Source organism: Gobio gobio, assembly GCF_949357685.1.
Source record: "Gobio gobio genome assembly, chromosome: 14".
NCBI lineage: Eukaryota > Metazoa > Chordata > Actinopteri > Cypriniformes > Gobionidae > Gobio > Gobio gobio.
Genome location: NC_137107.1, coordinates 38,241,299 through 38,258,006, shown reverse-complemented (window position 1 = coordinate 38,258,006; position 16,708 = coordinate 38,241,299). Strand labels below are relative to the sequence as shown.

Below are 16,708 nucleotides of genomic sequence, written 5' to 3'. Positions count from 1 at the left end.
GTTGGTAATGGCATTACAAATAAAAATTGTTATTTTTCTAGCCACAAAATGACTCTAATTTGCCTCTTTGAATTGGAATTCTCTATTTTAACCTTAATTACTACACTAATTGTAATAAAAATAAGAAAAAAAATTTAAGTGGTCATTAATTGACAAGAATTATTGCACAAATAGTATTTAGTACCAAAAGATCTCCTCAAAATATTCAATAAATATTATTGAACTAAAATATAGAACATTTATTTAATTGAAAAATAGTTAAGGTGAATGGTAATGAGTATGAGTGTGACCAATAGTAAGGAATACCTGAGGGCTAAATACAAGAAAAACATTAACATTAATGTTAACAATGTTGGATCTCCATCACTCTCCATAATAAAATTATCCTGTAAATATGGTTGACGTAATAATCAATGCACACTATGCCGTACTGTTTGCCATAACTTGCTGCAAATACCTGTATAGTGAAGCTGTTGTCTATCCGCTTAAGCCGTTCAAATGTATTGACACAGCGCTAGAAGTATTGAGAGCCAACCCTGGTGAATGACTGATGTAACATTAAAGTTTGCAAAACAAATCTTGCTCCATCCTTTATCTTTACTCAAAGTAGTAAGAATGACAGACAATCTGCATTAATAGACAGTTTTAGGTAATAGTGCAGCCCACAGCTGATTTACTGTAGTATTTCAGTAAGACAGTAATAACGTCAGTTAGCCGGTTAACCAGACAATACCTACACAATATGAAACACAATAAACACAATGTAGAACACAGCGTCTTCTCGACATGCTATACATTATCCACTGTAGTGTTTGAGGTGGTTCAAGTTTCCCTGGTTATCTGCGTTCGCAATAAGTGGACGGGCGATATGCGAATGTTTCGTCTTGACGTCACAACGAAACGGCTTGTGATTCGTTTGCCCATAAAAGGGGCACTTTAATTTTTAATGCTATAATGTTAGAAAATAATACATTAAACCATTAGCATGTATCCTTCACATATTGTTCAGTTAAACATTGCATTAAAAAAAATCTAATAAAATGTTTTTAATATATAATGAAAACAAAGAAACATATTACAGGTAAACCATTATAACTCAAACTCAGGGAAAAACGTTTTTAAACAAAGACTGAAAGTGTTGTCGGAAGCTCAGTGATGGTGACGTTGAAGTCATGTCACTGTGGTGTAGTTTGTTTATAGACTACATTTAGCTTTTGACCTCTGCCGAATGTATTCACGCTTCAGAATTCATAAAATGTGTGTTCATTTGTGAAGATTATCACAGTGAACAAAACATGTAAGAATCATAAACTTAATCCAAAAGCCTTGTTTTTGTCGAGGGAACAAGGGTGATGTAAACTTACGGGTCGACTTTAATACTTTTTGCGGATTCTAACTTAAACGCCTCTGATTGGCCATTGCATTCACAAACATGTCTATGATTGGTTACAATGCTCAATACTGCAAAAATATGTTGTAAATAGAAACCTTGGACGATCTTCACAGATGCATGGCAGCGTTTGAAAGCAGCCAGCTATCAGCGGCTACCGGATTGACTCAGTGCTTGGTACTACCGCCTACCGGTACTGTTTTTAAAATTTAAGTATCGACTTGGTACCAAAATATCGCTACTTTTGACAACCCTAACAGATCTAGGCTGATTTATGCTTGTTAGCACTGTTTTGGTGTCGGGATAAAATCATGGTACTAGTATATATTTAAAAACATCTTTTTAGTGATGGTACTGTACATTAATTAGTGTGCTGTGCTTTCACTGTTAAACAGTTCAAATGTTGGTTAAGCTAGTTAAACAGCCTGGTTGGGACACCAGCACACCAGTATCCAAAATAAGACCTACTGTATGCTGGTGACCAGCGCTGGTGTAGTTCTCGGCAGTGTAGGCCAGTGACATTGGCTTTGTCATTTGAGCTCTGCTGTTTTTATATATAGTGACCACTGAGAAGCCCGTTCGATATGAATGTATTTTGCAGATCTCTGGGCAGGCGGGCCATATCTAATATCCATTTGCAATGGAGCCAGATTTTAATTGGCATTATGGTGGGATGAAACCACAGCGGTCACATTGTGATTCTAAGTGAAGTGTGTAACACTGCTAGTTTGTGTCTAGCGCTATACGGCCACGGCAAGGTCAAAAAATCATATTTAAATTGAAGATAAGAGTCCGTGCTGGGACAGGCAGAGATGTAAATTCACAGAAGCCCTTTGTCCGTTTCAGACCACTGTGTCATTGTCGCAGTGAAGGTGACACCGGCTACGTGTGCAACTCAGATAAGCCCGTGCACTGCGGCCATGACAGGGGAATTGATGGTACACATGGCCCATGGATGTGTGCAGCACCCTGTTTTCCAGAGTAAAGGAATCTCATTAGCTTGGAAATCCCACACTTTGTTCCGCTAAAAGGTTTCAGCTAAATGGTTTTGTCAATCTAAAAGATGTAAGGGCGGGCTGTAATGAGAAAATGCAACTTTATAAATGCAAGCAAACTCCTAGATGATATTTTAAACAGCGGTCGCAAATGAGCTAGAGTGAAATGAAGCCTGTGTGTGATCGTCTCTGGATAGTAGTTAGTTATGCTGGAATGTACATTGACGCCATTGCCTCTGACATTTAGCAGACGGTTATTTCCTAAGGCAGCTTATAGTACACATAGTACACAGAGGTTGCTCATTTATAGATCAGTTCTCTGTTGTATCTCTTTTAAGTATCAACTTTGTCAAATTATTTAGGAGCAATAGAAATAGAAACAATTGAAACATTCTTTGATATACAGTAATAGTTAGAGCTACGCTACCATTCATACCATACCGTTTGGGGTCGTGCCATTCTTTTGAATGTATTTGAAAGAAGTCTCTTATGCTCACCAAGAATGCATTTATTTGATCAAAAATACAGTAAAAAAAACATCAATATTGTGAAATATTATTACAATTTAAATAACCGTTTTCTGTGTGAATATACACTGATGTGATCAGGCATAACATTATGACCTAATATTGAGTTGGTCCCCCTTTTGCTGCCAAAACGGATCGGACTTGTTTGTTCAGCACATCCCACAGATTCTCGATTGGATTGAGATCTGGGGAATTTGGAGGCCAAATCAACACCTCAAACTCGTTGTTGTGCTCCTCAAACCATTCCTGAACAATTTTTGCTTTGTGGCAGGGCACATTATCCTGCTGAAAGAGCCCACAGCCACCAGGGAATACCTTTCCATGAAAGGGTGTACATGGTCTGCAACAATGCTTAGGTAGGTGGTACGTGTCAAAGTAACATCCACATGGATGGCAGGACCTAAAGTTTCCCAGCAGAACATTGCCCAAAGTATCGCACTGCCTCCCCTTCGGCTTTCATTCTTCCTATAGTGCATCCTGGTGCCATGTGTTCCCCAGGTAAGTGATGCACCGGCCATCCATGTTATGTAAAAGAACCTGATTCATCAGGCCACCTTCTTCCATTGCTCCGTGGTCCAGTTCTGATGTTCAGGTGCCCAATGTTGGCACTTTCGGCGGTGGACAGGGGTCAGCATGGGCACCCTGACTGGTCTGTGGCTATGCAGTCCCATACACAACAAACTGCAGTGCACTGTGTATTCTGACACCTTTCTATCAGAACCAGCATTAACTTCTTGAGCAATTTGAGCTACAGTAGCTCGTCTGTTTGATCGGACCACATGGGCCAGCCTTCGCTCCCCACGTGCATCAATGAGTCTTGGCCACCCATGACCCTCTCGCCGGTTCACCACTGTTCCTTCCTTGGAGCACTTTTCATAGCTGCTCATGAAACATATCTTATTCTTAGCAATTTAGCATTTTGAAATAGGATTTAAGATAGAATTGTGTCACTTTTGATCATTTTAATGCATCCTTGCTGAATAAAAGTATTACTTTCTTTCCACAAAAAAAGGCGACTTTGAATAGTATGTATGTGGATAGTATACAGGTAGCTCAGATCATGGTATTGGAAGAATTTGATGACAAATGTTTGAGTTAAATTTCTACAAAAGACATACGTTAAGTTCTGAGAAACATCTGAGAAACTAACAAGCTGTTACACCCCTAAAAGTACAATCTTTCTCTGACAGTGTTGCCTATTCTACATAATTCGTTTTCATTTAGTCCGTGCCAACTCCCCGGAGCACAATCCCATTCTCTCCATTCCCATGTTGTCTTTCCATTCATCCACTGTAATGGTATTAAATGGAGAAGCTGATAGCTCATGTTGGCATGATGTTGTGTGTGTTGGGACGTTAACCTGTCTCGTTGAGGTCCCAGATGAGAGAAACCCCTCCTCCCATGGGACAAATCTGGCTCCTCTTGCACATGCTTTGGCACAGAGGGAGTGTTTTTGTCTTTCACTTGGGATAAATCCTCTTTGAAAGCATGGGGATATAATGATCCACTAACGGTACAGCAAGCACTCAAAGACAGGACGCTAGAATGAGGGATAATCTGACAATCCCTCCGCTCATGGTATCTCAGGGAGGAAGCTGCATGCTGTTTAGAGGAAGTGGAATCAATACACTGTGGCATCTCTGAGTTGATGACTTAAGTATCACAATCCTCGAATTAGCTTAGTAATGAACTATACAGCTGAGGTCAGAGAACAGCAGAAAAGTGTCAAGCAGCGATCGCACCAGTCCTAAAACCTGTGCAGGTGAGAATTACACACCACGGTAGATGTGTTTGTGCCAGTATTGCTATATGCTGTTTACCCATGAATCTGATACAGAAACATGTTTTTTAAGGGGTGTTTGTTAGGGAACAAACTGAGTAACGTCTTGCAGCTGTAATCTAAAATCCAGATGAAGTGCAGACACAGTTTGTGCAGATCAGCTGTTTTTCAGTAGCTTTATGTGAGTTATCCAATCAGAATCAATCTGAATTTGTACTGATCTAAGTCAGTTGCACTTATGCTAGACCTTATTGATGTAGTAGTAATAATAATAATAATAATATTTTTTAATAATTAATATAATTTATTGTTCAACTTATCCTCTCGATAATGTCACTTAAAGGTGGGGTAGGTAAGATCTAAAACACTTTTGTCCAAATTTGTTTAAACTGTCTTTATATGTCAATACATAATTAAAATTTAAGTACTCTGAAAAAGAGAGTATAAAAATCGAGTGACTCTAGACTTTTTAATCTGCAATAAACACCGCTCATTATTTTCGTTCGGGCCGAATCAAGTGATTGGCTTGGGCGACTGTCACTCTCTCTCGCTACCATGGCTACCGCCGCTTTTGCTACAGGATCTGCCCACATGCGCGCGCTCCAGTGTTGCCAAGTCGGGCTACTTCAAAAACTGTTGCCGCGGGCTGTTTTTCATGTCCGCGGGTTGAAGCGACCCCAATTATGTGATATTTTGCCCCGGGATTTGCGAATTTTAGCAGGCAGCCCTACCAAAAAGACACATATTTTACCCCCCAAATGCGATTTTTTACCGGAGAAACATGATCGGGCTTGTTTTGGGCTAGTTTTGAGTAGCAATTGGGCGGATTTTGTTGTGAAAACCTGGCAACCCTGGCTCACCCGTTTGAGTTCAAGAGGCTGTATTTCTGCTGGACAGGTAATCTTTCATTTTGATTATACATTTTTTTGGTTTATGTTTTCATGAAGCATGTCTCACTAGCACACGTAGCTGCCTAATATAACTAACATAACATTACTTAGCATAAAGTTACAATGTTATACACTTAGCGAACCATTAGTAGAGATGATAAATACTCAATATGCTTAGCTCAAGTTGATCGCTGAAAATGTAACTTTAGATAACAAAATGCATGTGTAAAAGCTAGTACACCGCATCCAGGAACTTTTTTTAGAACTAAGTTAGCTTTAGCTACTACCCTCTGTCTAAACTCTTCTACCATGTTCACCGGGAACTTTACCTGCACGTTTATTTCGGCCCTTGGTTTGTTTTTATATACTCTACCAATGTTTTTATCTTGTATCTGTGTGTGTCATAGACACTGTGTTGTGTGTGTATTTTAAACAGAGGTGGGTAGAGTAGCCAAAATCTGTACTCAAGTAAAAGTACAAGTACTAACGGAAATATTTACTCAAGTAAAAGTAAAAGTAACAATCGTAATATTTACTTGAGTAAGAGTAAAAAAGTATTCGATGAGAAAACTACTCAAGTAGTTAGTTACTAGTTACTTTCGATCTGATTGATAAGCCTGATAACCCTGAATTTCAGGCTACTTGGAGAGCTTTCACACACCTCTCTGTAACACTTTACAATAAGGTTGTATTAGTTAACATTAATGTATTAGTTAACATGAACTAACCATGAACAACACCTCTGTTCAGCATTAGTTCATCTTTGTCAACGTTAGTTCATAAAAATCCAGCTGTTCATGGTTTATTCATGTTAGTTCACAGTGCATTAACTAATGTTAACAATATTTTAATAATGCATTAGTAAATGTTTAAATTAACATAAAGATAAATAAGTGAAGTTCATTATTAGTTCATGTTAACTAATGTAAGCTAATGAACCATATATATATATATGTGTGTGTGTGTGTGTGTGTGTGTGTGTGTGTGTGTGTGTGTGTGTGTGTGTGTGTGTGTGTGGGGGATTAATGGTTAAACAGTGTAAATTAATGGTGTGCTGGGCTAACTAGAGCTCTTCTTAAAACATACTTTGTTCTTATATTTTTATAAGTATATAGGCTATTCTTTAGATAGGAATATTATACAATACCGTTTTTATTTGTATGTATTTTCTACACTTCAGGCAGGTGTCTGTCCGGATTTGAGTATAAATGCAAGACGTCACATTAGGCTATTCAGTTTGTTTCGTTTTGTGAAGAAAAGGATATGTAAATGTGAAGATGTGAACGTTTGTTCGTGGACGTGTGTTGTTTGGAGGATTCAAACGATTTGTCATTGCTTGCACGAGCGCATATGAGGAAAACACTCGGACAGTGTGTGAAATAGTATTATAATAAGGGAAAATTTCCCATAGTTACCAAATGACCGTTAATAGTGTTCAAATATAGGCATTGTGACACTTACCGCTACATGTTCTTTTCAGGGTGGAATTCTTGTATGCTGAGAGATGTCAGTTCGTTTTGGTGCACACAACATGCATCGCATTATGAAACTATTCTTTTTGACATCTTGGAGTGAAAACATAGACTGAACTTGAGGCCACGGGTGATCTGCCTCCCGTAGCTCACACACATCTTCCTCTGCTTCGGCCATCATCTTCCGACTAAACGCGCGCTGATAAGCGGGTGATGCGTAGCAACCTCTCGCGAAGCAGCCTCTCCAACGTCATATTAACTTATTTTAATATATATAATATAATTATTACCATTTGACAGTAACGGAGGAACGCCACCGAATGTAACTAAGTAAAAGTACAGTTTTGTCACAAGAAATTTACTTGAGTAAGAGTAAAAGTACCCATCTTTAAATCTACTCTAAAAGTACAAGTTACCCAAAAAATTTACTCAAGTAAATGTAACGAAGTAAATGTAATTCGTTACTACCCACCTCTGATTTTAAACTTTACCAGTATCGTTATTCTAGCTTGATAGTGAGTACTAAAAGACATCTTATTTGTTTATATTCATAATGATAAAGTTAGATTTTTTTATTACATGTGATTCTGACATAATGTCACTACATGCACTCCGCTCCTTCTTCTCCGCTCGTCTCAGGTAAATAATGCGTCTTCCTCCAGCTGAGCGGTGGGCGTAGCGCGTTCATGTGTTTTGGGGGCGTGGCTTTGGAAAGAGCCCAGAAGGGAGAAGGTGGAGTGAATGGAAATAATGAGCTGTCTTTAAAACAGTCGTGAGAGGTCTACAGGCACTCAATTTTCATACTTTCTTTTTCAGAGTACTTACATTTTAATTATGTATTGATATATAAAGAAAGTTTAAACAAATTTGGAAAAAAAGTTTTTTAACCAAATCCTACCTACCCTACCTTTAATCATAATCATAATATTTTAGAATAATATAATCAAGAATATGAATTACTAATTCATAATATTTAATTTTTCTTTGTATTATTTAGTAATTACTAATTATTATAAATCATTATAGCATTCATTTTCAAGAATTTTAGAAAATTAATTCATAATAGTAATAATAATGATAACATAATCCACTTACTAATAATGCTTAATTATATCATCATATTTTTTTAAATAATTAAGAATATTGTTTAATAATATTGAACTTTCTCAATTTGACAAACAATTATTCAGAGGTATTAAAAAGAATATATTGAGAAGAATTAATTCATATATTTTCTAAATGAAATAACCACAATCATAATAAATCAATCACTATGTACTGTAACACATACTGTAATATGGATTAGTAATTGGATTAGTAATTGATTTTGTATTATTCAAAATGTTTATTATTATTATTAAGAAGAATAAAAATAATGAATTAATTTTCTTAATCATAATCATAATAAATCATAGTTGTATAATGTTTTAATAAATAATATAAATTAGTAATTCATAATCAATTTGGGAAGATTGAAATAATAATAATAATATTGTTGTTGTTATTATTATTAGTACTATTATTATAATTTTGATACAAAATGACTAATTTTGGCCTTATTGCTTATCCAAACAATAATTCTAGACCTGTAGATTCCAGCCCTGAACCTGAAGCATGCAGCCTTCTACCCATGTACCAGAGGTAGAATTTCTTTGACGTCAGATCAATATTGATGTCATTCTTGAATGATTGATGAGTTCATAATGTGATACATGATGATGACACAGATTACTACGCTATCATGGTGTTGTAAGATCGCATGCCCGTCCAATAAAGGCACGGTGGTGTAAATATCAAAATAACGTGTGAATACCTGCAAACAAAGCAGCTAGGTGAATGAAACCGGTGAGGTTGCGCTTACCTTCTCTTGGTACTGTCGTCGGGACGAGTCCAGAGATTGGATGAGGGCTGTGGCGTGGCCCACAAACATGGCGTAACAGGTAGCGCCCACAATCATACTGAGCATGGTGATCCAAAGATCTGACATGCTGACGGGCGCCCTGGCTCCGTACCCGATGCACAACATGTGACTCATGGCCTTAAATAGGGCGTAAGAGTACTGCTTTCCCCAGGAGTCGTTCTAAGAGAGCGATAGAGACAGAGATGAGAAGATGACACAGATAGAAAGACAGTCAGTGATAAAAAAGCAGGTGGAGGGAATTTAACACATTCTGGCTTGCAGGCAAAAAACTCAGTGCTGTATTAGTGTCTCCATAGAGTGTCCTGCCAACTGAACCTTCGTGCAATGCAAACTATCTCTCCTTCCTCTTTCTCTCTCTCTTTGTATTTATTGTTCCTTTTTATATGTAGCCTAGTAGCCTAAAATAAATAATAATAATAACACATGCACACCTCTGACAAAAGACCCCTGTCTTTTTTGGTCTCCGTGTCATTTGCAGAGGTGTGTGAAAACAAGTGATGGCTTTGGTGTCTGCTAATCAACTTGGATTACTTCCATTAGCTGCCGTCAGTTGATGTACGGCTCTGTGGATCCCTAATGCCGGACGAGAGAAGAAGAGGAAGGACACTTTCAACCCTCTCACAGGCTATTAGCACAACTGATTTTAATGGAGAACTGTGCGAATAGAAAGAGACAAACTGTACTGCAGATATACTGCAGAGTACCTGCTTCTGCTCAAAATCAATACATCAGCTCATGAAAACAGGATGCTAAAGGTAAAAACTTCCCAAGCAAGTTGTTTTTCTTGTCTTCTTTTTATTTGATTTTATTTATTTTAAATATAATGTACAAAATCAGTATACAATTAGTTATTTCTCTATTAAACAATATGGTAACACTTCATTTTGATGCTACCTAAAATAAATTTTACTAAGTAACTTTGCAAGTGCGTGTCAACTAATTCTATTAAGCCAACCGCTACTCCTAACAGTCTACTAATACTTAACTAATACTCTGAGAGCCTCCACAGAATAAAAATAGAAAAGGTAATTGCGACTTTTTATCGCAATTGCAAGTTTACATCTCGCACTTCTGACTTTTTATCTCGGAATTGCGTGATACAAAGCCGCAATTGCGAGTTATAAAGTCAGAATTGCAAGATATAATTCTGAGAAATAAACTTCTTAATTTTTTCCCTCAGAATTGGACTTTATAATTCGCAATTGCGAGTTTATATCTGACTATTCTGAGAAATAAAGTGAGAAAAAAAGTAAAAATTGCTAGCCTGACATCTTCATACTCAGATTCTAGTCAGAATATAAGTCTGATACTGCTCCATTGGGCTGTGATTTATGGGGTGTGTTTCAACCGAACCAGGAAAGAAAATGCCTCTGTACTCAATTGACCTATCGGTGGGCCCTGCCCCTCGAACGCAGATGAGCCAATGGCAGTTGAGTATCAGTTGCGCTGGGACGGGAACTCGCACATCTTTAGGTTTCAGTGCCATAGAGATGCATTGGAAAATCCGAAGCTCTCAGCGGTTTGATGGTGTTTATGCTACAAAAATGGCAAAACGGTGTGCCTGGGGTACTGCAACACTGATTCCAGGTATCCTGAGAGGATTTTCTGGTGGTCACACTCTCATTAAGTTAGTGATTCCCTGCTAACATAATAACTAACTGTTCTCACGTCATGTAACGTTAACAGTGTAGGTCAAAAACACATAAACGAAGGTCTGCATTTCAGTACCTCTCCATATTAAACTGGTTAAATGTACATTAATTTAATCTTACCCTGCGGTACATGAACAGTGTTGATGTACATTGTAGCGATCGTGACGACCGTAACACGAGGCTTCTCCCGTTTGCATTGTGATCTGTAAATCCTAGCTTCCAAATGAATCTCCCACATTTATTTTAAAATCTTTTATATATTTAAGTCCCACTTGAATGCTCCTCGACGATATTGAATGCTCCTTTTTGTGAGTTTAGATATGTTTAAAGGTCTACATTATCGGTCTTACTAAGGAGGACTCCTATTTTGATGGGTATTATAGTCTACGGGTAGTGAAAGGGAGAGCTCGCACTCGCAGTTTTTCGGAGTTGTTTACAGTTTATTAGCTCCCCTGGGGCCTGTACCATGATAGTAGTTTAACAAACTCAGGGTTACATGATTAGTTTTGAGTTGACAAAACCAAACCAATCTATTCAGGCTTTGTTGGTCCCATGATGCTGATCATCAGCTTTCTCTGTCAACTCAGGCTTTGATCCTGAGTTTAGGAGTTTAGCTGTGACATCAGTAGTGAACAGCCAATCACACGCTGTGGATCAGAGAAACTGAGATTAATTTCTCTCTTCTGCAGAATTTTACATGATCGAAAAATATCAAGAATTTAAACAAATTTACACAGCAAGAAGAAAAGAGCTGTCTATAAAAGAGGACAACTTAAAGAGAAATCGTATACATCAATGCAAGTAAAAGTTGTGAAGTTAGTTTAGTTGATATATAGAGAGAATTGAACATTTAAGCTCACATGTAGTAATTTTTATAGCTTTATTTATTGATTTTAAAGTGTATCTGTATGACCTTTTAGGCTATTTATATTAATTTTAACAAAGTGCCTATTAACGATTGATTTACTAAAATGATACATGTGTAATTGATTAAGGGTATAATAATTACATAAATTATATCTAAATCATTACAAATTATTATTGTTATAAATAAGCATTGTTAAAAGCCAGACGCTTAAGTCTTTAAAAAACATTTGCTATGTAGTGACCTTTAATTTGGAGTAGAAACAGGGGGAGTGACTTTATTGCATCAGAGGTGTGTCACTTTGCTCACAGCTGATTGGTCCAATTTCAGTTTGAGATCTCTTATCCCGAACATCCCCTGCCCTGGATCAGGTTAGCCGTGGAGCGTAAGTTACTATGGAGATGAACACTGCTAAAAGCCAAACCACTTTAATGGTACCTAAAACCCATGATTGGCACAAATTAAGCTTAAACATATCTGGCTAGCCAGCTAAACTGGCTTCTTGGTATAGGCCCCTGAAAATGCTTATGGTCTGTATATGTTTGTTTACTGTTAGTAGTTGTATGAGTCTTTTTGTATAATTTGCTGTGTATGTTAATGATAATGCAACGGAGAGAGAGAGTTTGTGAATGAGACGTTAATGCGCACTTCTGCTTTGTTTGTTCAACTCTTACAGCGATTTTTTTTTTTTTGAGTGAAAAACGATGTAATAAACTTCATAAACCATCAGTAAAGTTTGGCCATCATTCAGACAGGGTCCGCTACATTCTGGGTCCAAAAACAACTTGGGATAAGGTGTTCACACTGACAGCTGTCATTGTAAGACTGTTAGCAACTCTGTTTGTTTGTCCGAGTTAGCAACAGTATCTACGGGGGCGGGGCTTACGATAGGTCAATTGGATAGACCTACAACCAATCAGAGCAACGGAGTAAGTGACATATGTTGAGCGACGCATAGTTGTCAACAGAACTCAACTGCACGCATGCTGGAAGAAGTAGAAGAAGAAGATCTTTGCCGGTGTTGTAAAAAATAATTTAAGGATACACGGAGTACTTACCAACACGATCATCATTTTTGAGAGAAATAGTAAAGGTGAATGCAAATTCGAACAAGTTCTCCGTTTAGTAAACAAATTCAACCCAATCGCTCTTTGGTGACGTGAATGCTTACGTTACTGTTGATCATCTGTCCATCATCGTATAAAGCCCGCCCTGACAATTTGATTGGTCCGAACAGCTCTGGTTCGAGCATAGTTGCTCCACAACGGATCAAGTCCAGACCGAACTTCCCGACCTCAAATGTTGTGGGCGGGGCTAAGTTCGGCTGGCATCCAGGCTACAGAATTGCGAGTTTATCCTCTAGTTTCACAGACAAGACTAAAATGCATGTTTTAACTGAAAGCAACTTGCACTGATATCTCAGTTTTGCTTTGTCTCAAGATTCACACCAGTAATGTTTTTTCTAAGGCATGTTTATAAAAACCGCTTAAATGACATAATTGAACTAAAGCCTAATCCTGGCTTAATTACTAAGCCCAGTCTGTTAAACCGGGACTCCGGGACTTAAAATCTGACTTTAACACACAATTGCGGATGTATAATTAGCAATTCTGAGAAAAAAAGTTATAAAAAGTCACAATTATCTTTTAAAATGTTTTATTCTGTGGTGGAAACAAGCTTCCATAGGAGCTATTGTAGTCAATTGAATATAAGGTGCTTTAATTCCCTTTTATTTTTATAAAGATCATCTATTTCTTATTCCATTTTTTTGTGTGTAAAATCCTTGTTGAATCAGCATTGGATATTTTTGGGAGGTCATACCAAATTTAACATTGCTCTGTTTACGTCTGATAAATTTGCTTCTCTGACTTATTTTATGTCCAGAAGCTATTTTCAGTTTGCTCTGTCACTCCTCGATGTCAGCATTACTCACAGACATTAGTTGGTGTGTTTCGCTGAGAACACTGACTAAAACAATACACATATTATTTCCCGATGGCCTCAGCTCCTTGTGCTTACGTGGAAACTCGCTAGAGGGATGAGACAGTTCTGTGTTCATGGCTGGAGTCTGAAATGGAATTGCTGACTGCTCAAATCTCTTCTTGCTCTTTTTGAAGAGGAAAAAGTGCTGAGGAAGCCGACAAAAGCTTGTTGAACCACTCTTAAACTTGGACATCGCTGCCTGCCAACCCACAGGGCTCTCAAACACAAGCCGGGATGTATCACACACGCTAGTTATGCTGTGTGTGTGTTTGCCTGCGTGTGTCAGGAAACTTTAGAAACACTCCTGATGGGCCTTCTCTCTCCATGGGTGAATTATCCCCAGTACTGAGCCACCTATTAATGCCATGCTGATTGCTCATTTCTTTTGAAGACTGATGGAAAAATTATGTTTATAATTGCTCACAGTGAGATTGCATGGGGGGGAAAAGGCATCATATTTGATATTCCCTATAGCATTTTGCACTGGAATCACATCAAAAACTATGTTATCAATTTACATCATTCTACATTTTCTGAAAAAAGTCAGTAGTTGCCAGGGCTTGTTTGTTACTAACGTGTTTTCTGGTCTATGGGGTTGCTATAGTGGTCTGGGTGGTTGCTACAGCATTGCTAGGGTGTTCTGAGTGGTTGTTAGGGTGTTGCTAGGTTGATGATACGGTTTTCTGAGTGGTGGTTGCTACAGAATTGCTAGCGTGTTGCTATGTGCTTGCTAGAGTGTTCTGATTGGTTGTTAAGGCATTGCTAATGTGTTGCTATGTGATTGCAAGGGTGTTCTGAGTGGTTTCTAGGTCATTGCTAGGTCGGTGATAGATTTTTCTGGGTGATGGTTGCTACAGAATTGATAGCGTGTGGCTATGTGCTTGCTAGAGTGTTCTGAGTGGTTGTTAAGGCATTGCTAATGTGTTACTATGTGATTGCAAGGGTGTACTGAGTGATTGCTAGGTCGGTGATAGGTGTTCTGGGTGGTTGCAACAGAATTGCTTGGGTGTCTATGTGCTTGCTAGGGTGTCCTGAGTTGTTGCTAGGGTGTTGCTAATATGTTGTTAGTGGTTAATAGATGTTTCTGGGTTGCTTTGCTTGGGTGTTATTATATGGTTGCTAGGATGTTCTAAGTGGTTGCTAGGTGTTTGATAGGGTTTTCTGGGTGTTGGTTGCTACAGCATTGCTAGGGTGTTGCTATGTGCTTTTTATGGTGTTTTGAGTTGTTGCTAGGGTGCTGCTAATATGTTGTTAGTGGTTAATAGGTGTTTCTGGGTAGCTTTGCTTGGGTGTTGTTATATGCTTGATAGGATGTTCTAAGTGGTTGCTAGGTGGTTGATAGGGTTTTCTGGGGGTTGGTTGCTACAGCATTGATAGGGTGTTGATATGTGCTTTCTATGGTGTTTTGAGTTGTTGCTAGGGCGTTGCTAGGTGGTTGATAGGGGTTTCTGGGTGGTTAAGCTAGTTTGTTGCTATGTGGTGGCTAGGGTGTTCTGAGTTGTTGCTAGGGTGTTGCATGTGGTTCCTAGTATGTTATGAGTGGTTGATAGGGTATTGATAGGTGGTTGATATGGATTTCTGGGTGGCTGCTCATTAGCACAAATCAAAACAGAGTTTTATTTATTTTTATTCTATTTTTTTTTCTGATTAATTGTCCGCTAGGGTCCTTACAAAAAAGAAAATAAGTAAGCATATTAGGCTGTAAAAGGCTTTCAATTATAAAATATATAGCATTTAATGTTACCGGCTTTTGTCAATAGTAAGTCATGCTTCCTAACACCTGGAAAGAATGTATTTGTCAATTTTTTTTCCGATTATGCGTGTACAACCTTCCCTTGTAGTTTCAGATGACCAGGGGCTCAAGAGAAGGGATCCGTCCCAATCAGACTCACTCCATAAACACCTACAACCTCTCATCCTCTACACTCCGACACTGTTTTAACTAACACTCTATACCAGTGTATTTGATAGCCGTGGATCCTTAAGTGGTCTGCTGATGATTAGAAGAGCCCACTTGGGAAATGTGTTGATTTGCTGATAATCTTTGTGCATGTTGTAGTGTGTGTTACAGAAGGTGTCACAGACAGCACCACGTAAAGTATCTCAGAGGGAGACAGTGAGCGAAAGGAACTACACACCAGGTGTTTATGTGTGTATAGCTCAGGTCATATTGCTCAGCTAATCCTCATAATAGTCACATGAGACACTCATGTGCACACACGTGAATAATCCAACATACACCACTAAAACGTGTACACACACACACACACACACACACACACACACACACACACACACACACACACACACACACACACACACACACACACACACACACACACACACACACACACACACACACACACACACACACACACACACACACACACACACACACACACAATGTTGTGTTTTCATCTTTTATGGGGACTTTCCATAGACATAATTCTTTGTATACTGTACAAACTGTATATTCTGTCCCCCTACACCAAACCTATCCATCACAGAAAACCTTTTGCATTTTTACATTTTCAAAAAACATAATTTAGTATGATTTATAAGCTGTTTTCCTCTTGACTTGGGGACCAAAAATGTCCCCACATGGACAATTTTGGATATTGCCAGCTGTGTGGGGACATTTGTCCTCATAGGGTTTACCTGGACCACACACACACACAGTTATCATTATCTCATAGTGTAGCTTATAGTGATTTACTAACAAAGTAGCTAACTGCATTAGCTATTTACAATAAGCTACAGTATATTAATTAGAAATAATTACCAAATATTAAATAGAAATAAGCTATGAGAGGCAGTGTATTACTGTGATTTTACCATGGTTAAATGGTGTAAAATGTTACTTGGGGATATAAACAACCCTTCCTGATTAGCTATGCTACATGCACAGTACAGTATTTTGTCATGCTACACATTTATTTGAAAGAAAATAGCCCGTCAATGGAAAAGCTACACTATTTATTCACGCTACTGAAAAATGTAGCTAAGTTAATAGCTCTGCTATGTTTAGCTAGTGGCTCCAGCATTGTTGACACATTTACACATTCTCCTTTCTCAAATATTTGTCCATGTCTTTGTGTGGAAAATCCATTCACCTGTTCAGCAATAGCAGTCAAACTTTTGTCCCAAACATCTGAAGTTCTTTCTTTAGCATATCAGAGCCGTGGCCCTCCTGTGATACTGAACGAGTGGGCCGCTTCCTTCACCCAGCTGTG

At 38.2% G+C, this 16,708-nt stretch overlaps 1 protein-coding gene across 2 annotated transcripts in view; it reads right to left on the bottom strand.

The window, feature by feature from the left end:
- hcn1 (hyperpolarization activated cyclic nucleotide-gated potassium channel 1) overlaps positions 1–16,708 on the bottom strand; it is a 144,863-nt gene that overhangs the window by 44,944 nt on the left and 83,211 nt on the right. For both annotated transcript variants that reach the window (XM_079834944.1, XM_079834945.1), the window contains exon 4: positions 8,916–9,134. In XM_079834944.1, the coding sequence (XP_079691070.1) occupies positions 8,916–9,134 (219 nt within the window). The remainder of the gene's footprint in view (positions 1–8,915; positions 9,135–16,708) is intronic.